Below are 24126 nucleotides of genomic sequence, written 5' to 3'. Positions count from 1 at the left end.
CATTTGCTGAATGAATCAGAAACCTTCAAGGAGGGGAAACCAAACAAACCCAGAAACAGCACAGGGCCATGTGACTGACAGCGTCATGGTGCACTTTTCACAGGAAGGGTAAATTAAGAATTGTGAGGAAAAGCCTAATTTTACCAATGTTTCACTTCTGTGTGCTTGAATGGCACTCAATAGCAGAGAATTACAGGGTGGTTTGACTTGGAAGGCACCTTAAAGATCATCCAGCCCCACCCCTGCCATGGGCAGGGACATCTTCCACTATCCCAGATTGCTCCAAGCCCTGTCTAACCCGGCCTTGGACACTTCCAGGGATCCAGGGGCATCCACAGCTTCTCTGGGTAACCTTCCCACCCTCAGAGGGAAGAATTTCTTCCTAATATTCCATCTAACCTTTCCCTCTGTTCATCTGAAGCCATCACTCCCTGTCCTGTCACTGCATGCCCTTCTGTGAAAAGTCCCTCTCCAGCTCTCTTGCAGTTCCCTTTAAGTCCTGGTAACAGATTTTTGGGACAGTCTCCTTTACTGGAATCTGTTGTTTTGTCCTTGGACAGGGAATTCAGAAGGGAAATCAACGCACACAACAAATGCCAGCAGATGTGGATGCAGCACTGTGCTGTCAGCAGTAGCTCTGAGCCCAGCACCTGCCTCAGAGGGAAATGTTCCTCATCCCCTGTCACCTCAGCTCCTGCCCAATTCCTGTTCCTCACCCTCCTACACCACATCCCTGGTGACAAACCCCTAGAGAAACGAGCTCCCCACTGAAAATCACATTGCTCTCAGCAAGGGCAGGACAACATGTTCTACCCAGCCCCATTTCTCAGAAATGCTGAGCTGCCTCAGCTGACTCTTCCTAAGAGTTTTTGATATGCAACTTGGGAAATTTCTGTTCCAAACCAGTTCACTTTAGAAGCATCTGGAAGCAGAAGGTGCTGAATTTGAGACACTTGCAGCCTCTGCTGATGGGGTTGCCTGTGTGATGTCAATATGATTCTTCTGTGCCTCACTATCCAAAGCAAGTGGAGACTACGAAGGATGAGGAAGGGAAGAAAATACTGGATTTGAAGTGTCCAAGCTGTTTTTCAGAGTGTCTCTTTGCTCTAATCCAAGCAGATCTGTGAAGGCTCAGACCTCAGAGCCCAGGGTTGCCCAGCCTGCAGTCACCCAAAGGCCAGAGCAGCTTTAACCAGGCTGAGGCTTCTAAAAGCTCGGATCCGAAACTGAGCAGGGCCGTTTGTTACAATTTGTGGTCGCAGCTCTGCAGGGGTTTATTTACAGGGCTGCTACGCTACAGGGAGGGCTTTGGGTGCCTGCAGTGCTGCCCACAGACACCCCCAGCACCCGCCCCTGCTTCCCCTGCCACGCTCAGCCCCAGCTCTCACAGCTCCACCGGGACTGACGTCAGCCCACGGCGCGAGTAATCGTGATTTGGCACATTTCTAAATGGCAAAGCTGCAAATCTGGTGCATCAGTTTTTATCTCAGCCCTGATTATTTCAGTGCAAGGGTTCTCAGTAGCGCAACGCTCGCGGTTCCAGCTTCCAGACGGTTCTAGAGGAGACTCTAAATATATCAGAGCCATCTGAGTTCATGCTCAACATAGTCACAATGGTTGTGCCCACATCAACACAATCCTAACAACTTCAGGAAATGCAGATCTCATTTTATACTTTCTGCCAAAATGAGGACATCAAATATTTAGCATGGAAACACTCATGGTGCAGAAATGAAAAACACTGCAGGAAAGTTTTCAAGGATTAAGAGCTCTTTTGCTACTCTGCTCCCAGAGAGGAGTCCAGCATACACTGGGGGCTAAAATCCTCAGCTGCTGATGCCTTATGGATGTCCAGTTTTGTGCAATGTGGAAAACAGTGCAAAGAAGGGGTGTTACGTATTTCTGCACCCTCCAGAAGCATGGCCAAGGATTCTTCCATTACCCACCCCATACAGTGAAACAGCCACCAGCCAGGACACAAAGACCTGAGGACAGTTTCCCACTGGGATAAAGATTCCTCAAGGGCACAAGAAGGCTCCAGAGGACTCCCTTGGAAAACAGATCAGCCTTGAGGCAGCCATCCATCTCACTTCTATCACTTTAATCACTGGGCACGTCAGGCACCGGCTTTTCCTTGCAATCACTGCTGTGTGTGACCAACGACTGGAAAAACACCTGTGTGTGAGTCCATGAATGCCATGGACAATCCTTACTCTGGCTGGCCAACATTTCACCCTGGGATCATGTTTGAATTATGCTCACTGTGACAGTCCTAAGCCACAGAAGTCACCCAGAACTGGCAGGGACCTCAGAAAGATGGCATTTGTCATCCCAAGCTAGAGAGAAAAACGAGAGGGAAAAGAAAAGGAAAGGCATGTGGCCGAGCTGGTACTCACTGTTGTCATAGATGGGGTTGGAAATCAGAGGAGGCAGGGCTATGGTGTAGTTGCCATGCTCGTCAGGGAGGAAGGCTTGGAAGCAGAGCCGCACCACGTTGAGGTCGTACTCGTCGATGTTGTGCAGCTGCTCCTCGGGCACTGAAGGACACACAGCAATGGGGCTCAGTCACAGAACCAGCATGAGTTCTTTACCAAACTGGGCATGGATCCTCACCAGGAAAAGAGGTGGTGTTCCCCAGGCACATGTAGCCCCTGGAAGCTGGGCAGGGGCTGCATGAATTAATCCCTTGTTCACAAGAAACAATGCTGAAGCCTTCAGCGCTTTCCCTGCACCCAACAAGGTTCAACTGCCCGAATTCTCCAGCTGTTTCATGTGTCTGGGCTCCTCATCCTGCCTGCCACAACATTTTCATATATCTATAGTTTAAAAGTAATTTTTTTACTCTTCTTTGTGCGTGATAAAATTTACAGAATTAATGTTGTTGCCCAAGAGAAACATTTCGGTTAAAGATTTTCTGCAGCGCTGACAAGACTGTGCCTACATGGTATCGTTATTTTCTTCTAGGAACTGAGATGGAAAAAGAGTCAGAAGGCAATTCCTGGGGCAAGAATGAAGCTGAAACAACAGAAACCACCTCCCTGCCCCATCACCACCAATGTCACAGCTGTACCTTTCAGAGCAGGGGTTAGTGGAGCCACTAGGATACAGATTTGTAACACAAGAAGGAAAGCCTTGCTGGAAAGGATCCATTTCCTTGCATACTCCTCCCAGTGTAAAATCCAGCAATGCATAACCCAAACTCAGCATTTCAATTTTGCTCACTCCTTATTTTAATTACAGGGCTTGGGATATCATTACTGAACATTTCATGTATTCCCAGCTTAATGGAAAATTCTGGGAAGAGCAGCCCCTTCTGAATTTGACACTTTCTTTTAAGGCAACCACTATGTTGACACTCAATGCTAGTAAAAATGAGAAACTAGCTTAATTTCACTTAAGTACTGATAATTAAAATCATTGTAAGTGTTTTTGTTCCCCAAACCCCTCCAAGCTGCAGTTTAGCTGTTCCACACTCCTCACAGTTACTCAAAGCCAACATGTGCCAAGTCACCAGCTCACCAGCTCTCTATTCTCCTCCCCTCCCTTTCAAAGGGCTCTTGCAAGAACAGAAGATTAAACTGGCTGTGATAAGAAGCCTGGGGACCACGCTGTACTGATTAGATTGCCTGCTCTGACCTTTAGCATTTATCACTGGCTCAGGTCTCCACCCTGGCACGAGTGGGATTCCACAATGCCCACTTAGTGACTTCTTCCTTTTACCTTTTGATAGTGTGAAATAGTAAGCCTGATGAGCTCAGAATACTTTCCACTGGCATTTTGAGTCCTTCTGGTGCTCTGAATATCAATTTCTCCTGGTCTCTACTGCAAAGGGAAATCATGTCACCTTTCCCCTTTACAAGCCTGTGATCTGCAATATTTCAAGGCAAATATGGCAGTGAGTACAAAACTAAGCAACAACTGTGTGAACTTCAGAAGTGGTGAGGCCCAGGGGAGTCCTGTCCCTGAGCATTTTGCAGGTTGGTGTTCACCAGATACATAAAGGTTTATGCTTTAATGCACTTCATTAGTCCACCTGCTAACCCAAAATAGGATCTTTAGGAAACAGGTTGGGAACAGCTCCTCAGCCTTGACTTGGATTTGGCTGAGCCCACAGCCCACTGCCTCTGGATACAGTCTGATTCAGAGAACACAGAAAGAAAAGTGCATTTTCCAAAGTGCACCTTGAAGAAGGGCTATGAGGAGAGCAGCTCTAATCCATGCCCTGGCATCACAGCCAGCTCCCAAGGACACCCTGACACCAGGGCTTATGTCCCTGCGCTGTGCTAGCCATAAGTGACCATGTGGATCCTCCCAGAGACCCAAGGGTCAATCAAACCAAGCACAGAGATTCACTCAATACCTTTGCCTGAGTAAGCTGTTCTGTAGATGGAAGCTGAGCATGAAATCTGGACCTGGCTTCTGACCCTGAACCAAGTGAGGACTTTGTGGTTGTGCAACCAAGTTCCTCTCTCACACTAAAAGAGCCTCAGTCCTGCTCTGTGCTTTCCACAGGGAAATTGTGCCTCTTCCTCAGAAACATGTAACAGCAGACTAAAGCCTAAGAGTACTCTATAAAAGCAAAAATACTCTAGATATGGAGAAAATCAGCAATGCTAATGTTCAAATGACATCACTTCCTCCGCTACAAACTTGCGCAAATTCCCAATAAATCTGTTTAGCACCTGACACGGGAGTGGTGTGCCAAGAATGGCAAGGGACAGAATCACTGTGTACAGCTCATCCTATTGCAGCAAAACCCACTGCTCCTGATTTGCATGTTTTGATGAACGATCTAATAGAATTTTCAAAAATCTGTAGTTTGAAAGAGGAAGTGTTCAGTCAGGAGTGATTCCTCTTGGGCTGTTTTTAACCAGACAAGAAGAACATAACAGTGCAAAAAAAAAGGAGAACAAGACAGCTGCAACTCCATCTTGTGATGACACACTTTAAAAAAGAGAGAGACCAGATTCCATGTGCATTTGATTTCACCGATTTCAAAACAAGACAATCATCCAAACAAAACAAAATCTTGTTATTTTCAACAAACATCTAATTCTGCTCCCTCTGAAGTCAACTTGGGAGCAGCCACTGACTTGGGATGGATGCTGGCTTACACCTTGGGAATATTAAAGCAAACAAAGCCGAGGCAGACAAACACCCTGAGTAATGCCTGGAGCGCGGCCGGACGGAGGACGGTCATGTCATCCTGTGTTACTCCACCAACTTCTGTGCAGAAGGACAACAGACAGGAGTTAAACCTGACAAACCTGAAGTTAGGAAACGCTGTCGAAGATTTTGGGAACGCTATGTACTGGAGAGGAGGAGCAGCCACCCCACCAAGCCCTGCACAGCAGGACTGAAACCGGCGGCATCGCGCACGAGAGGTGAAAACGTCGCCCAGTGTGGCACCTTGGGGCACAGGTGTGGTGAAAAAAGGCTCCAACACAACACATGAACCAAAAAAAAACAAAAAAAACAAAAAGGGAAGAAGTTCTCTCGGTTTTGGCAAGGGTTCAACTTCCTCTTCTGCCTGCTGCTCGCTGTGTGGTACCACACCTTAGTGTCTTCATCAGGATCCAGCCAAAAGAGCTGGAACCCAACCAAAAGCCTGGGTATGTTCCTGCAATGGCCCAGTCTAATTACAAAAAAAAGCCTTAACCTGGCAGAAACCCTTTAACTGGAGATACCTCTGCACACAGGAACACATGAAGAACTATTTGCAAACTTTCCAAGGAGCTTTCAGAAGAAACTCACAGAAATTAAAGTAATATTTTAAAAAGAACCAAAATTCTAAGGTAAATTTGTAATACAATGTCCAAAAAGTCCATAAAAATACCAGCAGCACCATGGTAAAAGAAACCCAACCCTGCTCACCATGATTCTGGCAACAGGGTTGCAAAAGGAATTACAGCCAAGCCCAGGGAGGATTTGCTGTTCTTCTGGAAAGGTGCTATAATAACCAGCAAATAATTTCATGATAGACCTGTTCTCAACTCTTCTGAACAAAATGCTGGCTCCCCAATTTTACTAAATAATCATCCTGGAAATAATTCCCTAATCCATTGTCTGCTAACGTGGGAAAAGACCAGCACAGTCCCAGTGTAGGCAAAACACCCCATGTGAGCTAAACTGTGAATTCCTTCCAACCTGAGCTGGCTGATCCAGGCAGCTCCCAGGCATTAGGTTTGGGTTGTACCTGTCTCCAAGATTTTGTCTCTGAAATCCAGAGATGCCCCACTGAGATTCCACTGAAAACCTGCTGGATTTGCTTCTTTAACACAAAATTGGAGACTTTCTGTGTTCAACACACCAACATGCAAGTCCAAGTTCGGACACAAAATTAATGAGGCTGGCAATGTGAGTCCTCCTGTTTATTAATTTCTAATTATAGTTTTATAGGTTTTTTTAGTATTTCAACAGCTTTCAACATCCAGCAAGGCCAATAAAATGCTACTTATATGATTAAATTAATGGGGAATTAAGGGCTCTAATGTTCACTCATAAGGTGATGCTTCAGAGAAAGTGAAAGTTTATTCTGAACACTGAAGAGAGATGATCAAGGGTTTTTGTTTTTAGGCTGATAATGTGACACCTATCAAACAGCAGATCCCATCACCCAGCTAATGATGTTAACCTTCTGGAGTGGGCAGAGCTGGAGGCATCTCAGCTTAACCTGCATGGAAACTTCCAGGGCAAACAGTGTGGTGTGCCACAGTCAGAGAGAGGGCTCTGTGGAGAGCACAGCTCACCCTGCAAAGGGACATCCTGTGACCTTCCCCTTCGGTGAGGGGCTGCAGGGGCACATGAGCCACATGAGATGTCACAGAGAGTGACCTCCCACAAGTCAGAACACCCCAGAGATCACACATCATTAATAATCATCACACATCACTCCCCACTTGTGTGGGGAACACACATCATTAATAATCAGCATGAGCTGTTTCTCTTACGCAGATGAGGGTTTTTAATTTAGGGATATGCTGGGAGCTCAGTTTCATTTCAGGGATGACACAGAGGTGGTTTGCCTGCAGGGTTTTGCTCCTGGAGTACAAAGATACCCCCCTTGGCCCTGATACCGACCGGGCAGTCTAACTCGGTCCGTGCCAGAGGTTGTGCTGCAAAAGGCGGCTCAGCCCAACCTCTGCAGCGCTGCTCAGGCTGGCTTAGCTCTCATGTGGTGAATCAGATCAAGGAACTGGTCTGGCTCAGAACTATCTTGCCAGAAGGGAAGAGGAAAAGGCTTGTTTTCAGCCAGCTGGTTCCCACGACAGGCAGCCCTGGCAAAAGGGAATCGGTGGAAGCAGAGCTTCTTCCAGAGCTGGTGCTGGCTTACACCAGGTTCAACCAGGCAGGGAAATGGGCTGCAAGCCACAGGTCCCTCTTGGTGCCCAGGAGGTCCATTTCAGATCCAGCTTATCCCCCCAGCCTCTGTCCCTGCTACAGCCACAGCTGTGCTGGTGTACCCTTTTACTAACACTTCCCAAGGGGCAGGATCATGGAATGGTCTGGGTTGGATGGGATCTTAAAGATGATCCAGATCCACCCTTGCCACGGGCAGGGACACCTGCCACTATCCCAGGCTGCTCAGAGCCCCATTCAACCTGGCCTTGGACACTTCCAGGGATGAGGCAGCCACAGCCTCTCTGTGCCTCACCACCATTAAAGAATTTCCTCTGTATATCCAACCTAAATTTCCCTTCTATGTTAGAACCCATCACTCTTTGTCCCATCACTACAGCCCCTGATGAAGAGTCCTGGTGAACCTGGGAGCAAGGGGAGGGAAGGACTGTGGCAGCACTGTGTTTCTTCTCCCAATACACCCACACCTGTTTTATTCCACTGAGATCCACAAAAAGGTAATTTTTAATCAATTCTGCAGAAAAGAGAGAAACTTCTACGTGTACCTCGAAACACCCATTTTTCAAAAAGCAAAAACTCAGGGAGTTGATGAGTGCAAACATCTAAAATTTACAATCAGTAAATGCCCAAAATTCTATTGATACATTTCCCTGATTTACAGAAGAAAGAAATGCAGGGAAGGTGAATGGCCTAGCCAAGGGAAGAACTGCTAATACAAATCAAAACTTTCAAAACTCAGCACTTATTTTGCCTTGACAATGTTTCTCCAGCTTCTTTTCCTGTTTTAAGTTCAATGTGAAAAAAGGTGAAGTTGGAACAGATTTAAATGTGTGTATCCATCAGCCTCAGTACATTCTTAATATCCTTCTTTAGCAGTTTCTGTTTCTATCATAAAATTAAAGAGGTCAGCATTTTTGTCTTGCTACTTGGTAATTTTCCTTTCTAAACAATTTGAAAGGGGGCTGTCCTTTATGTTAACATATACATTTTGGAACAAGCAGAAAGGAGCATTTGCATGAGAACAGAAGAACAAAGGGCTTTGCAAAGCTAAGTGCTAAAGTCATGCCACGATCAGGACACGCAGCTTCCCTCGAGTGGGTTTGCTCTGTGCCTCTTACTAGTAAGATTTTACCCTTCAGGATTTAACTGGGGAGGGCTGCACACTTCTTTTAATACAAGACAAGAAGCTTAAAGCTCCTTGTGATATCCGAGGAGATCGCTACAGCGGGCACCTCCAACCCATTCCCAACCCAAGAATTCTTGCCGCTGATGCAACCCACGGCTCCATCAAACTCCCTGTGGGTGGAGAGGGGGATCCTGGGGACACCAGAGGAGAGGGGGTTTCTCATGGAAGCAGTGCTGGAGGAAGCTGTGGGGAGGGGAGGGCGTGGGGAGGATGCGGGGGCGTCACGGCACAGACGGTGACGAGCGCAGGGACAGCGGAAAGGGGAAATGGCAAAGGAAACACTGCAGAGGCACACGCAGACGTGGGGAGCTCTGGGGGACAGGGGACAGCCCAAAAATGAACTGCACGCTTGTCAGAACAAGCAACTGCAAAGGAGCAGGAGGCTCAAGCCTGTGGCAAGCTCCAGGGAAAGTCAGGTTATCCCCTCTGATAAAAGCTGCCTGGGATTTGGCAGATTTGGCAATTCTCACTCCAAGAGAAGTCCAAGGTTTTCATGCCATCATGCATTTGGCCAGAAAAAGGTCAGTCCCCTGTAACACTGCACTGAGTACAGTTTTTCCCTAATTTAAAGAAAACACTTAGGGCTTTTCCTCATTGACAATTAACTCGAGTTGTTATTAACTCAATTGTTGTCTCTATGTCAAGTCACACCCACCCACAAAAGCTCTTAACTGAAAACTGGCTCTTCTTTTAATTTGAGTTGGCTGTACATCAGACAGTGCATGGGAAGACAAGGATATGGCACAACTCAACAGCTCCTAAAAGAAAACAAACACCATAGAAAGCAGACATGGACCAGCTCCACTGGAGGAGTAACTCTGCTCCTTCGATGCTGTGCTATTTGTATCATCATCATCACCATGCCAAGGAGTCCTAGTTACATGTTAGGCTGACACTGTGCCCCACTTCCCTGGAGTGCTCAGAGACGAGAGACAAAAGGGATTTCTACAATTTTTGAGATTGTTAGAGGACAAAAATGTATGGGATGTGCTTTGGGAACTCAACGGATCACGAACACGGTGTGGAAACACCAATTCCCTCTCTCTCAAACAAGGCTAACACAAAAGGAGCAACCTGATTCCAAGTCATCCATCCTGGTGAATGCTCTACAGCCTGTGCTAAACTTCCCAGGGATAAATGCTGCCAGCCAGCACTGGGAATTCACAGGGAGACAGCCTTACACAGGTACACTTGCAGAATGACTCCGATCTGCAAAAGAATTCCAATCACCCAGGGATTCCAAGGTAGGCATTGACTGCATAGGGTCAAGACTGAACCTCTCTCCCCCAAAAGGACAGGCAATATTTGTTCCAGAAGAAAAGCCAACCAACACAAGCACCCTGAAGGCTCATTTTCCATGAAGTTTCTTTGATGATGTCATACAGAAATGAGTAACACCAACTTGCGACCTGCTTAGAGGATGCACAGCTCCAGAATGTCTCTAAACAGGGAAGTCAGATGCCTTTCTGAAGACACAGAGGTAAAGCACAATGCAGGATGGATTCAGCACAGCCTGCACAATCCTGGAAAATGTACCAACACCTCTCTGACCTTAAAAAAACAAACTACACTCATCCATAAAACTTTCAACCTTATCAAGCAGCGAATGCTGCTCACAATACCCTGTTCTGATCAACTGAATAAACACATAAAAATATTCCTGTCACTAATCCTGTTTTATTAGACCTTGGTCCCAGGCCTTTCTGGGCTCTGCTCAGCGTGGGACTGCCCTGGAGGCCGTTCTTGCTTTGTGCTGACACATTAACACGCGCTGAAGGGCAATGACACAGCTGGGGATTGCCAGCGGCCCCTTCTCAGCACAGCCCCTGCCCAGAGCAGCCTGCTGCCCTGTGTGTGTCACCAGGGCATTGCCAGGGCATTACCCTGTCACTGCCAGGGCAGCAATGTGGCCTCCTCCACTGCTGGGCTGATGGGAAGCAGCCCAGGATCTGCCCGGATTCCGCCAAGCACAATCATCCAAAATTTATTAGTGAATGTGGAGTGAAGTGCCAACAATTGTAAAAATCTACTTCCTTCTAGAGAAAAGTTCCCCTTTTATTGTTTAAAAATCAAGGTAGATCTGGCTGAGGAAAAGGCAACATAATTCAAACATTTAAAGTGTTTAAATTGTGCTGATGAACTAAACTCTTGTCAAAATACATCATGCATACATTATCATAACCAGGACAATTGTTCAGATGGATCATCAGGGCCATCAGCCTGATTCCAAACAGCTGCTCTAAAATTAAGAAAAATACCTGAGATATTTCTTATTCTGTGATAAATTCAACATCCTTCTTTTTGTCCCAATTCAGGGACGTATATTTTAAAGAAATCCAGCTCTCAACTCCATAAAGGATCTTACCTGAACATAGCAAGAATTCTGTGGGTATTAGAAAACCCACTGAAGTGTCTGGAGAATCTCCAAGCTCCTGCCACGCTTACAGAAATACATGGCTACATTTACACTGCTTAGCTAATAATTTGGGGGTATTTATGCTTTTCATCTAATTCCCCTCAGTTGTGCCTGCATTCTGCATGTGTTGGTCCCACTCCAAACTTTGCAGTGCTCCCCACCCCCTCTGTGCAGAGAGCTTGGCAGTTAAATTGCTGTGAGGGGAGTTGGTTTAGCAAGTTGATCTGAAGGGAAACCACTCTCTTTTTTTGTTTTCGAGTTGGTTTTCCATTGGAGCAACTCGCTGCGGGGCCACGCTGCCCCTGTGTGTGGTGGTGAGAGGAAAGTGGTGGGAGTGTGTGAGCAGGGATGGGAGGGAAGAGCAGGATGACTCCTCCTGAGAGCAGCCCACAGATCAGTCACATCAAACAAAACCCTGTGGGCAACCCCTCACAGGTGTGGTTCTGCAGCAGCAAGTCCTGCCTCTGACCTCGATGAGCCAACCACAGCATCACAGGATGGGCTGGGGTGGAAGGGACTTGAAAGATCATCTTGTTCCAACCCCCACCATGGGCAGGGACACCTCCCACCAGGGCAGGCTGCTCCAGGCCCAGCCTTGACACTGCAGTCCTGCTGTGAAATCAAGTGAGGAGCAGCTCCCAGGGGGCTATCAGCCCCCTGACATGGTTACAAAAAAACACAGCAGGAGAAGAGAAAGCGGCAGTGAGATTTGTATTGGCTTAAGTGGTTGCAGAGTTATGCTAATTCAGTCTTTTACTCTCATCACTGCCAAGACTGGGGAAATCCAACTCCCAAGACACTTGTAGAAGTTTCCAGGAAAGGTTTCTGCTGCTATCCCATTCCTTCTGTCCAAGCAGCAACTCAGACTGCTGCTGGGAATTACAAGAACTCAATTTAAAAAAAAAAAAGGGGCAACTATCCAAACAGATTAATCATGTGATAACTGGGAAGAAAGACTGGGAGGGAAACAGAAGGGAAAGACTGTTTCTCAGAAAGAGAAAAAAAGCTCCAACACAAAAGCAAAGGCAGGACAGGACAAACAAAACCCCATGACCCTGCCAAGAGAACCAGCTGATTTCCACTCACCATTGAAAGGGTTAATTTTCCTCGAGATTCGTAAAGAAATGGATTCCTTCAGGTCTTTCTTCTTCACACACTGAATGCCCAAGTTCTGGAAACTGAAGCATATATGACAAGATTTCAGCAATTAATAACATCTTCAGTGTAGACTATTAAATAAAATATACATGCTAATTAGTGTGATAACATCCAGTGTAAAAAAATAATAAAAGCTGCTTTTGAGAGGGGTGTACAGGACCTGAAGAGCAGAGATGCTGTTTTTTCTAAAGTAAGGGCAGACACAGAAGCAAAAAAACCCTAAAATAGAATTCTAAATGATTTACACTACTATGAATATATATTTCTGTATTAAAAATTATTACTCTGCAGTAAACCTACAGTGATTAAAATGTTAGATACTCAGTCTTAGGTGATTTATAGTGACAATCATTTCTGTAATCAATAAACCTGGTAATTTGCATTAGTTAAAGGATTTGCTCTCCTGCTTTTATCAGGGAATGTAAATCTTAAACACTATTATAAAGGTTTTTTTTTTAAACAGGTCAAAACAGGTTTTTACATCTCACATAGTTATGGAAAAGTTCTGAAGAGCTGCAGCTCCTCCTGATTTGCATAAAAGTGCAGGTCACCCTGATGCAGGAGGTGGGGGGAGTCCCAGGCAGGCTGACTCTTTCCCACATGGAAAAACCATGACATCATCAAAGCTGAGTGGATGTAAAGCAGGAAGTTAAAAAAAAAAAAAAAGAAATTATCTGTGTTTCATGATGTTACAATAAACTCTGAAGATGGGCTGTAAAAGCAGGCATCTTTCTCCAGAAGGCCCAGCCATTTCCCTTCCTTTGAAACTCCACAAACCTTCTTTGCTTTAGCAAAAGGACATCTTACTGCACCTAAAGATGCTCCTTGTTCCTGCCAAGAGTGCTTGGACACTTCTGAACAAGGCTATCCTAGGATGATGTTAGGTTTAATTTCCCTAAACTCCCTTGTCTCAGCCCAAGCATGCTGTGCTCAGAGATTCCCAAAAACCTCTGCCATCCACTTCCAGAACCTCTGCTCACCAGGGGAAGGCACAGGCTTCCGCTGCAAACTGAGCATGGCATGACCTAGAGGAAAATAAAACACAGCAGCATCTCATAATTCACTAAAGCACTCTGCCTTCAAATCATGGCTACTGGCATTCAGATTGGGACTGCACCTTGATGCATGGAAACCTTGATGGAAATAGGATTGCATCCTATTTCCACCTGCTCCTGGAGGAAGTACTTTCTTTAGGGCTTGATCACAGCACACATTATTTTCCCCCCCTCAGAACATCCACTGTACTCCACAGATTGTTTGAAGCACACTTCAAAGTCCACAAGTAGGGGCAGCTCCTTCCTCAAACGAAGCCTCTCGTGGACAGAGGAATTTCAGAATTTTAGCAGCCTGAAATTCTGGGATGATCAATGTTTTCTAAGCCTGTGCTGTCACAGTGAAAGTGTGTGTTTAAGCAGAGGCTGGGTCAGAGGAGGAACTGCTGAGAGCCCCAGCAGGGCTCTGGGGTTTCACGTCGATGGGCGCTGACAGGAAGCAAGTGAGATAACAAGAAGAGAGAGGGAGAAGTATGAAGAGAGAGAAAAAAATGAAAAACATCTAAAAAAACTATGATATCATCCTCATAGAGAGAGGAAACTAGGAAGTAAAAATCTGAGTACACAGGCAGCCCCACAAGCTCTGACTTTCATACTCTTGCCTTGATGTCTTGGCCAGGGAGGGCTCTGATCAAGTTTGGACAGCAGTACAAAGATCATTATACCACAGGCAGAACAAAATGCTTGGGAACTTTAAAACATGGGGAACTTTGAACAGCAGAAAGCAGAGTAATTACTCTGAGCAGCCCAAAATCTGTGATTAATTCTACTTCTACTGAGGGGAAAAAAAAAAAAAATTGGGTTTTTGCTCAATTTTGGGATGCTCAGCAAGAGTAAAGAGCCAGAAACACTATTGACAGAGGACATCTAGTACTGGATGAGGCTTTTCTCCAACATGGACTCGAAGAGAAGAATGTGAAGATTGAGTCACCAGCCACAAAAAGGAAAATGACTTTAAACATCCAGATCCAATTATGGATCATACTGTTCTTTCATCTTAAAGCAACCAATGATTTGTTAAAAAAAAATGAGTGTACTGATGCTGGAAACATTTCAAAGGGAATGTGTCGAGCCTCCTCCCATCAGGATCTCCAATGGCAGACACAAAGCTCACAGTTTCACATTATCAATAAAATGAAAGCAGCCCACTTACTATTCTGTAGGAAACTGAGAGGCTCATATCCTAAAAATATTGAGAATTCATGAATGGAGCAAACAAGCACCAGTGCCTGAAGTGAGACAGAGGCATGGCATTATGCCAAAGGACAGGATTTGATGCAAACATACAATGGAGATGAAATCACAATCTGCAAATAAATAATGGCAGAGCATCCCAGAGTTTCTTGGCCTGACATCCTGTCATGGCCTCTCTAACAGCTTGCCTTGTGTCTCCACACTGAACCTTGTGCAACCAAATGCCAAGAGGAGAAACAACTGTCAGGGTCTTCCTGCACTCAGTGATGGGAACACAGGGCCAGAAAAGGTGTTAAGCAATCAGGCTTTTCTGCTTCAGACCAGCAGACACAGAGCTGAGGGGGGAAGTGGGATGGGCCAGGACAGCAGACTTCCTTTGACCTTGGCTGAGGAACCTTGATCTGAGAAGGCAAAGGGGAAGCTGGTGAATGGTGGCCAGAGGAAGGTGCAAGGTCCTGTCAGAGTTTAGGACAATTACAAGTCAGCGTGCCCTGTGCCACCAGAACAAACTGCAGCACATCCCTCATCCCTTGAGCCTGGGCTGGATGCTGAAGAAGCATCCCCACTGTTTATGTCACCACCACCTTCAAAACAGATGTGTCTTCAGCTCTCTCCTTTAATAGAGTCCTACTGACTAAACCCATGTAAACATGGAGTAATTTCACCAACACCACCAGAATCCCATTGGCCTGAGAACTGTGTGTAAGAGTTACTTATACACTGGAATATTCACCTGATTTTCTTCCCAGCTCTGTTATGCTTACCCCAAAGCAATAGCCTACTTCCATATTCCCTACATTGCAAACTGTGAACCACAAACAGCTTGCCACTTCCAAATTCCCCTCTCCAGCAATAATCACTCCATGTTTGCTGCAGCTTATTCTGCTTTTATTTTATCACATGAGTAAACTTAGAGGAAACACCATTAAATACAACTGTATTTGAGATGTTCTTAATAGCATTGAGAAATGTCTTGCACACATTCTAAGTTTTCCTCACTGCATCCACAAGCAGATCCTTCCCTGGCACACTTGCTCTTCAGAGCTAGGCCTGAGCAGAATCTGTATTTTCACTCAAAAAAACTCTAACCCAACAGTGACAGCTACTAACACATCTCTAGATGTGTCACAACCACTATCTTCTAAATTACACGATACTCAACCACTACAGACTTTCTCCAGAAAGTCCAAATATAATTTCCATGGAAGATGTGAACTTCCCTCATCACCACGAAGTACGAATCCTAATGCTGTTACCCTCTCTATTACTCATCACTTTTACATTTAGGAAAGAGTCATGCTCAAGAGTAAGATGTATTAATGAACAAGGCTAAAAAAAAAATAAGTGGGAGAAAAGAAAAGAAGACAGACATTGGAAGAATGGATAAAGGAAAGAAAAGGGTGAGAGGAAAGAAAAAGCGCAAGTGTAGCATTGAAAAAAGAAGGAAATACTTCCAAGGGAAGTTCCCCGAGATGGGTTAGTAAACTACAGCAAAGACAGCATTCTAATTGCTCTTTTAATCATTAACATGAGCTTTAAAACACAAGATTAGCAAATCACTTGCATAATTAATCAAACACCATTACTCACGACAGGACTCGCCGCTCTGGCCCGAACTCAGCTTCGTAGTAGCCATCTCTGCAGTCTTTTCCAACCAGATCATGAGGGTGTGGCTTGTAGGGCTCATTCTTTGTTACCAACGTGGTTCTTATTTTGACTTTTCCAAAATAGTTCAGAATCTACAAAAAAAAATATGCGGGATGTTCTCAAGATTTTAGGTATCGGTCCCTACCTGTTACGGAAAATAAATTTTATCCTGAAATACAGAAAAGTTGCTTGAAGAACAAGTCTACCTCCAAAGATTTTAGGAAAAAACCGCATAAAGCCTCAGGGATGAGGATACTACCTGTGCATGGAACACTAAGTAGTGAAAGAGGATCTCAACAGATACAGCATGACACAATCCACTCTGAAGCTGTTGGGTTTTTTTCCCAACTAATTCTCAGATGAGTATTCAATCTTACATTGAAGCTGGCGAGTACCAAAACCTCAAGCTCTTACCAGAGCTTTCATCAGCCAATTCAATGCTCCTTTCTCAGGTGCATAAAAGCAACCTCAAGCTGATGGCTACCAGTGAAGTCACCGAGTGTGGGGGAGTGTTAAAGGAAAAAAAAAAAAAAAAAAAAAAAAAAAAAAAAAAAAAAAGGAGGAAAAACAGTTTGGCCTAAATTGTTTGACACGTAAAAACTTGAAAGCAAATACAGGCTCAGACATACATTTGTGTAGAGGTGAGCTCTCCTCCTCCACTTCCCCTGCCCTATAACTGAGAGTTCCTCTCCTTCCCTTCCTTTTCTCCTCCTGAGACTCCAAGAATCCATCACAATCCTTTTCAGTCAACACCTCAAACCTTTTGGCTTGAATTGTGCTCTTTTACAGATGTGCTGTCATCATCTGTTTGCATCAGTCTCCAGTTTGGCTCCATTCAGTCTTCACACAAGCCACTGTTACTTTTTACCCTTAAAATGATACTTCCACCACTCCTTCACTTTCTTCAACCATTACATCATTTCTCCCTCATTTCACACCCAGCCCCACGAACATGAAGCCTGATCTCGCTGCTTTTGGTTCTCCAGTTCCCCCTTAATGTTCATCTTCATAACCACACCATTAAATTTCATCTCTTCCTGGCCCCTCTCTTCACATTTCCATCTCTAGAGGGAACTCCCCTGGAACCTAATCAGCACTAAAGCCTCCCACGGGCTTCAGGGAGGCAGGAATTCACCTAGAAATCACCTGCTATCAGTACAATCAGCTCTGTCATCAATAGTACCCTTTCAAAAGAACAAACTTGGCCAGGCTTGCATAGTCACATACCCATGTCCCATCTCCCCTTTGGGCTCTGCCTGGCTTTCATGTGCAGCACAGTCCAAGAGAAGAGGAATCAAGGCTTGATTCAGCCCATTCAGCTTGTGCCCTGACACAGACTTAGGCTGAGAGTCTGTGCAAACTTCTACTCCTGCCAACAGCCCACACAGTTCCTTGTTCAATTGGCAGAGTGCTGAAAAAATGAGTCTGGCACCATCTCCATTTCCTGCATTCCCTAACCAAATCTGGCACTGTGATAGTCAAAGGGAAACCTTCTTTGCTTCTTCCCTTAGTAATTCTGGCTCCAGGGCTGGACCAGCTTCCATAGCTGCTTTATGCAATAGAGTCTCACTCTGCTGCTCAGCACACGGCTGCCAACACTCTCCTTCTCAAGCCCTCCCTCTTAAAGAGCTTTCGTGCCTCAGCATAAAACATCTCATATTCATCACATTTCCATATTCTCTACTTGTGTTCTGCTGTGATTCTATTTTTTGGGCTCCACATCAGTTTTTTATACTTGCACACTCTGCAGATGCAGATACACAGCCTCTGCTCCTGGTCAGGAAGATGGCATCTTAAACATCAGACAGGGGACCAGAAATTCTTTTTTCTTACCCTGTCTCTGTAGGTTGTCCTTTGTCTAACCCATGAAAGCCACTGCCCAAGTGGTTCCATTCCAGCTCTGCTGTCTCTACCTTTGTCCCTGCTTTGCTCATGGCTGTCAGGGCTCCTCTGAACCCCTTCATTCTGGATATCCCAACCCACCCATGGTGCAACCACCCAACTCATCGTGACTGCAGATGCTCTGAGGACACAATTCCCCATTTTCTCAGCTCATTTCTCAGTTCTGACTCTGCACACCTCACTCTGGTGTCTCTTGCAGAGCCCATCGCTGTTCGCTCGAACCAAGCGCCTTCTTTCATGTCGTGCCCAGCAACGTTTCAAAGCCTTTCCACATTTTGTAGGCAAATTCCTCCATTGCTCTCCCAAAATCCGTGCTGCAGTCCAAACCCTAAAACCAAACCCACGTCACCTAACTGAGAGAGCAGAGCAAACAGAGAAAGCTGCTAATGAATGGCTCCCAGACCTTGAGTCTTCGCTGCGTCCCCTCTAGCAGCACTTTGTAAACCACCTCTGCACCTTCTCCTCTTTCTGTAAACCAAATCTTTTCGTGACCAGGAGCAAGTAACTCCTTTCCCACTCTGCTGCAGCTCCATTTGCATGCCAAGGAAAGAATCCCAGAAGGTGAGATGAAAAGCATTGTATTTACTGTGCAGAGTCCAACACATAGCTACGAGCACCACGGTAATGTGGGCAATGGTAATTCCCGGATAAAAGCAGTATTTACCTGGATGGAAGGGAAGGTCTTATTGTTTTCAGTACTGTGCTCTCCTGGAATGCTGCCTGCTGATCTTCCCTCACATTTGTATCTGAATCGCATGCCCCTTTGCCTGGGTTGCTCAAATATTTCAATGTAGGGCTCAGGGCCACCTTCAAAAATAAAATATTTTCAATGTTAGGACACAGTAAAGCTTAAAAAGCAGCAGAAGATCAGAATCAGAATTTCTAGACTTTACCATCCTTCCACTTGGTCTACCTTATCAGAAAATCTACTCTATTTTTATGTACATGCACATGTTGAAGGTGGGGTACAAGGGAAGAGAACAGATTTGGATGAAACATCCCTGGTATCAATGCCATGCATTAATGAAGTAATTAGCAAAAAAATACACCCTTCCCTCCACCTCATTTAAAACTTAGCTTCTTAAAACCATCATAGAAGACGTGTCTGATGAAAGAAGATTTTTTTACAACAAAACTCAAATCATCATTTTGAGGGAATGGTTAACATTTTTTGGAATAATATAGGTTTTAAGAATGTCTGTCCTCTCCAAGCACTGATACTGTCAACTGCTGTGTTCTCTTAAGCATCCTCTGAAAGTGAAGATGTTTGCTCAGAATTGATTGATTTAGTTCCTATCACAGTGCAGCAGAAACTATTCAAATTATGCAAAAAAAAATCCACCCTACTGGATGGAATACTATCACTGTGAGCTCAAAAAATACCTGATTACTCGTATTGAATTCTACATTTTGAGCTGCCCATCTCCCATGGGGCTGGTTTCTAGTTGCAGTATCTCCCCAGACAATGAAACTTCAGAAAAGCTATTGGGCAGTTGTCAGAAGGGAGGTTTTCAGGAAACACAGAGTGATAGATGAGAATAGGAGACAGCAGAACTCTTAAATGGGGGGATTAGAAAGACTTCAAGTTAGCAAGAGCCTAAGTACTTTTCAAGTGATGTTTTATTGCCAGACAGTAAAAAGCTGTTTAATATATCTCACTGAGAACATCAAACAGGACAGTCAATCAAACAGTGACAACAGTGGGATGGCATGTGAAAAATAAACAACTGAGGCTAAGTAAATATTGTTGAAGTTGAATCATCACAGTGCTACACAATCAGAAGAACGTAGCTTATGGAAATGTCTACTGAGCTCTCTGTCATCTTCATATAATAGCATCCTCCTCAAGCAAGGCTGAGCATCACAAACAAACAGGACAGACAATATCCTGTGGCACAGCACTGAAAAAAAAGTGCTTGGACTTCAACATAATAAGCAAAACAGTTATTAAATATATTGAAAGTGCTGAAAGGGTAAAAGAACCCCTACTTCCTTTTGCCCAAGGTCTGTGCTGCCTGTGAGTCCACAGCACACAGGTTTTGGCAAAGAGGTGGATTCCAATCCCAACTCCATAATAAAGGCTTCTCTTTTGCTGCACCTACAATGGTTTAGGCACCCCTGCCAACACAAAACTTGAACTTTATGCCTGGGATTTGTTGATGGCAAAACATTTCCAGCGCTGCAGCAGTTCATACCCGAAGTAGGAAAATATTATAACCCAAGAGATAAAGTAATCAAGAGCAGCAGAGAAGGGATGGATGGATGGAAAGAACGACATCTGAGACGTCACCTCGGTGTGACCTGAATGCACATTTATCTGTCCCACACCTACAGGAGCTGAATCCACCACTCTCTGTGCTCTCACAATGTCTGAGAGCAGCTCTTGTGCTGGGATGGTCTTCAACAACTGCAGCCTCTGCAAAGCCTTCAAAAGCACCAGGCACTTCCACTTCAGACTGTGTTTGGGGTCAAAACCTTTGGGAACTGTGGTTCAGGACTCTTCACTCACCTAACAAAATGCAGTTTCTAAACTGATCACCTCCCACCAGGTAGATTTTAAATGACTTTTTTATCAGCAGCCATGAGATGTCACATTAAATACACATCAGCCACTAGTCTAGGTACAGTTACTCAGCAGGATGATCCCTCTTCTAGATACTTCCCAGCTCTTCACCTACCTCTCCTTTAGATGAGCTTTGCATATTTTCTCTTTCTGGAAAACAAGCAAGTCCAGCAAAAGGGAAGGGGAATTATTTATTGATAATAAAAAAACCCTAGAAATGACGTAAAGCTGGTTTCAGAGAGAGCAGAAGCCTGAGCTTCTCACAAAACCATGCTCACACATCTGTGTATGGCTATTTTAACTTTCACACTGCAATTTATGCTAGTGCATTGATCAGCACAAATACAGACACGTATCCACATACTAAATTAAAAATCTGCTTTACAAGTTAAAGTGACAACATCACAGCAAAGTGCCTACTAATCTTCATATTGGGAGATTCTCATGCTTACATAGGTGCCAACCAGACGTGCAGGACACCCACAGACATTATGGATTTGTCAAAACTAGCCAGCTCAAAACTACAAGCACTTTGAGCACTTCAACTCTTGCTGCTTTAACCAACAATTTCCCTTCGCATTCTATTAATACTCGCTTGAGAGGGCTATTTTCTCACCTCTCAAGAGCCCTTTCTGCTAAAACTCTGGGCTCAGTGATTTTTACAGGGCTGTGGTCGAAACAAATGTCACCGAAGGTAAAGGCACGGCTCGGCAGCAGGTGTGTTTGTGGGAAAGTAAAGCTCAGTGACGCGGCAGCCTCCTGAGATTAAACATTAAACTTCACTTGCTCTTGGCTGCCTCTCTCTCTATTCAAGAATCACGTTATCACCTCTGCTGGGATTACCAGTGTCATCATGCTTTGTGTAGAGAGGAAACACACTCAAGTGTTTGTGTGAATGAGAGGTATTACCAGCACTCTGCAGCCAAGTGTCCAGTGCTCCCTGTTTCTGTAAATCGGCAATGTGCTTGTGAAGTGGCACAGCTTAACCATTTCACAGTCTGCTCTCACACACACAGAGGTCTGTTAGCACCCACACAGTCACTACAAACCTGTCCTCCTCAGGTCTCACTTTGTTTGTCAAACAAATGTGAGCTATGCCAAAACCCAAACTCTCACTAATTCTGAAAGAGAAATGCACATCCCACAAAATGCTACTCATATTTATTACCTGCTTGCCCACAACAACTACTCCATAAAGCATTTGAAATGGAAGAAAGAGAAAAAAAAAATCTAGGTAATCCTTCATCTAAATTCTTAAGAGATTAATTTGTCTTTGTAATTAATTCTAATTGCCCATACACATGCTAGCAATAGAAACATTATGCTACACATTATAACCTGCCTGTTGTTTTTTTCTTGTTATTGAATTGCCTTTTCCTCCTCCTGCCCTGAATACAACATTGAATAATTTTAAAGAGAATATAGGAGATCAAGTGTCCCAATTACATACACAAGGAAAAGAGCTAAAAGCAATGACAGCTCCGAGAGTTCAGCAAGGAAAAGAGGCAGAAGCAGTGACAGGTCTGAGAGTCCAGCCAGTTATGTTCATTCAAGAACTGAAGAGTGTTTTACTGTCACGTTTTGAGCAATACAACGAGGAAGAAAAGGACAATCCCTAAAACTTCATCAGACGTCTCCACGACAAGAAATCCGTGATGGTTTAAAGTTTAAAGCCTCTGCCATGAGGAAGTGTGACATTCTGCCATCGAGCAAAGTGACAACCCAATCAAGGGTTCTGTCTAGTTGCTTGACTCCAAGCAAGCAGGATCTGGAGGAACTGCTGAATTTGGCATTTTCTGAACAGGCTCTCCATCAACATGTGCGTGTGAAAGCAGAGCAGCTGTGGGTCTTTGTGGAAGGAAGATGAGAAAGTATCACCCGAAACTCTCCGGCCCGAGGTGACTGCAGTGACACACAGATGGGAGAAGCGTGGCCCTTTAACTCTGATGTCACCGCTCTGCACAAATCCCTGGTGGCCCTAAGTCCGTCATTTCTGAAAAGCAAGAATCTATCCACTTGTAACCTTCTGCAGCACCTCGGGCAAAGAGGGAGGATGGTGAAGGCTTCGTTACAGCACACCCCACCCCAGTTTAAGCAAAAGCAACTGGAAACATAACACGATTTGATTTGAAAAAGCAGTAATCTACCTAGGGCTCTATAAACTACACAATTTCTAACAGAGACCAAAGAACGTTCATGAACTTCCTCTTTACTATCGTGTTACATTACAAAACGGCAACTAAAAAAAAAAAAAAAAAAAAAAAAAAAAAAAAAAAAAAAAAAAAAACCGACAAAAGCTAGCTAGTACCAGGAAGTTATAAACTTCCCCCGCTGAAAAATATTCCTTATCTGGTTCTTAATTACACTGAAAATACAGAGACACACGAAGAAACAAAAAACCCGAAATTGTTCTGTCCTGCTCCATTGTTGCCACTCTAAATACATCATAACATTTAAAGCACAAGCCCGGCTGTTTTCTCTCCGTGTTGACAGTAAGCACACCTATATATTTATCAGGAATGAAAGTTCATACCTTGCTAAGTGGCAACAGAACACACACACACACCCATGTTCTAAAAAGCAGCTTTGCCTAGAAATACTATTCTAATTAGTATAGCCAAGTTTTAAATTTAGTTTATTTTTTTTTTAACCCCGGAAAGATATCAGAAAGACGCCTCCTAAAAGGATGACAAACCCGGTTTAGCTTAGCCTCTAGAAACTTAATTGTGCTTTTTGTAGCAATTACCCAAAGCACGATCCCTTATCTGCATCGCTTTGCATTCGTGCCATCGCTATTCCTCATTCATTTGCATTCCCACAGCCGAGCTCCGATGCCAACGGGATCCTGATGAGCATCTCCAGCTTGTCTCCAGCCCAGACAGGAGACCCGCGTGGATTTAGCGGCTGAACGCTTCCACCCCACAGCTCCAAGAGATCCGTTTGGAATGGAACAGCTTTAGTAAGATCTCCCCGCGACTCATCCGAGCGGCCCCACCGCGAACGCACCGGGCGCCCGGAGCTTTCCCCGCCCGCTTTCCCCGCCGCTCACCGGCCATGCTGACAGCTCCGCTCCGGCCTCTGCGCCGCGGGGCTCCGGCCCGGGCCCGCACACCTCGCAGGGACTGTGGCACGGCCGCGGCTCCGGGCTCCGCCGCCCTTTTCAGGGGGAATTTCCCGTGGGGCGGGCGGGCGGACGTGCGCGCTGAGCGCCGGGGCGGTGCCGGAGCCGCCCCCCGCCCGCCCCCGCCGCGCCCGGACCCGGACCGGCACCGGAGCCCCCGGGCACGGAGACACCGCTCCGCGGCTGGAGCTGCCCGGGGAGTCTGTCCTGCGGGCCCTGCCCTGCCCGCTTGCCAAAACTACAAAGGAAAAAGTTCAGCTCCTCTGGTTTCCTTCCACACCCTCGCCGAGCATCGCTCTGGCAGCCCCACTGTCAGCCTACAGAGACCAAGCACCCTCCTTATCCAACTTTTTCTCGGTTGCACGGAGCCTGGTGGCCATCCCAGAGAAGGGAAAGCTCCAGGGAAGACTGTACTGCATCCTTATGGGGTTTGTAAGATGGATAAGGATAGACTTTTACCAACAGGACAAGGAGGAATGGCTTACACTGGCAGAGGGCAGGGTTATATTAGCACCTGATAAGGAATTC

General features: G+C 45.3%; 1 protein-coding gene across 2 annotated transcripts in view; it reads right to left on the bottom strand.

Annotated features, from left to right (window-relative positions):
- REL (REL proto-oncogene, NF-kB subunit) overlaps nucleotides 1–24126 on the bottom strand; it is a 40768-nt gene that overhangs the window by 5158 nt on the left and 11484 nt on the right. The window contains exons 1-5 of one of the 2 annotated variants that reach the window (XM_056486526.1): nucleotides 23527–23704; nucleotides 18579–18721; nucleotides 15956–16104; nucleotides 12048–12139; nucleotides 2397–2537 (exon numbers count right to left, since the gene is read on the bottom strand). In XM_056486526.1, the coding sequence (XP_056342501.1) occupies nucleotides 2397–2537; nucleotides 12048–12139; nucleotides 15956–16104; nucleotides 18579–18721; nucleotides 23527–23533 (532 nt within the window). In that variant the 5' untranslated portion in view covers nucleotides 23534–23704. Of the gene's footprint in view, nucleotides 1–2396; nucleotides 2538–12047; nucleotides 12140–15955; nucleotides 16105–18578; nucleotides 18722–23526; nucleotides 23705–24126 lie in introns of those variants that run through there. The other variant, XM_056486525.1, reaches the window with a different exon arrangement.

This window comes from Oenanthe melanoleuca, chromosome 3 (genome assembly GCF_029582105.1).
Source record: "Oenanthe melanoleuca isolate GR-GAL-2019-014 chromosome 3, OMel1.0, whole genome shotgun sequence".
Taxonomy (NCBI): Eukaryota; Metazoa; Chordata; class Aves; order Passeriformes; family Muscicapidae; genus Oenanthe; species Oenanthe melanoleuca.
Note: the sequence above shows the minus strand (reverse complement) of the source record. Positions and strands in the feature narration are given on the sequence as shown.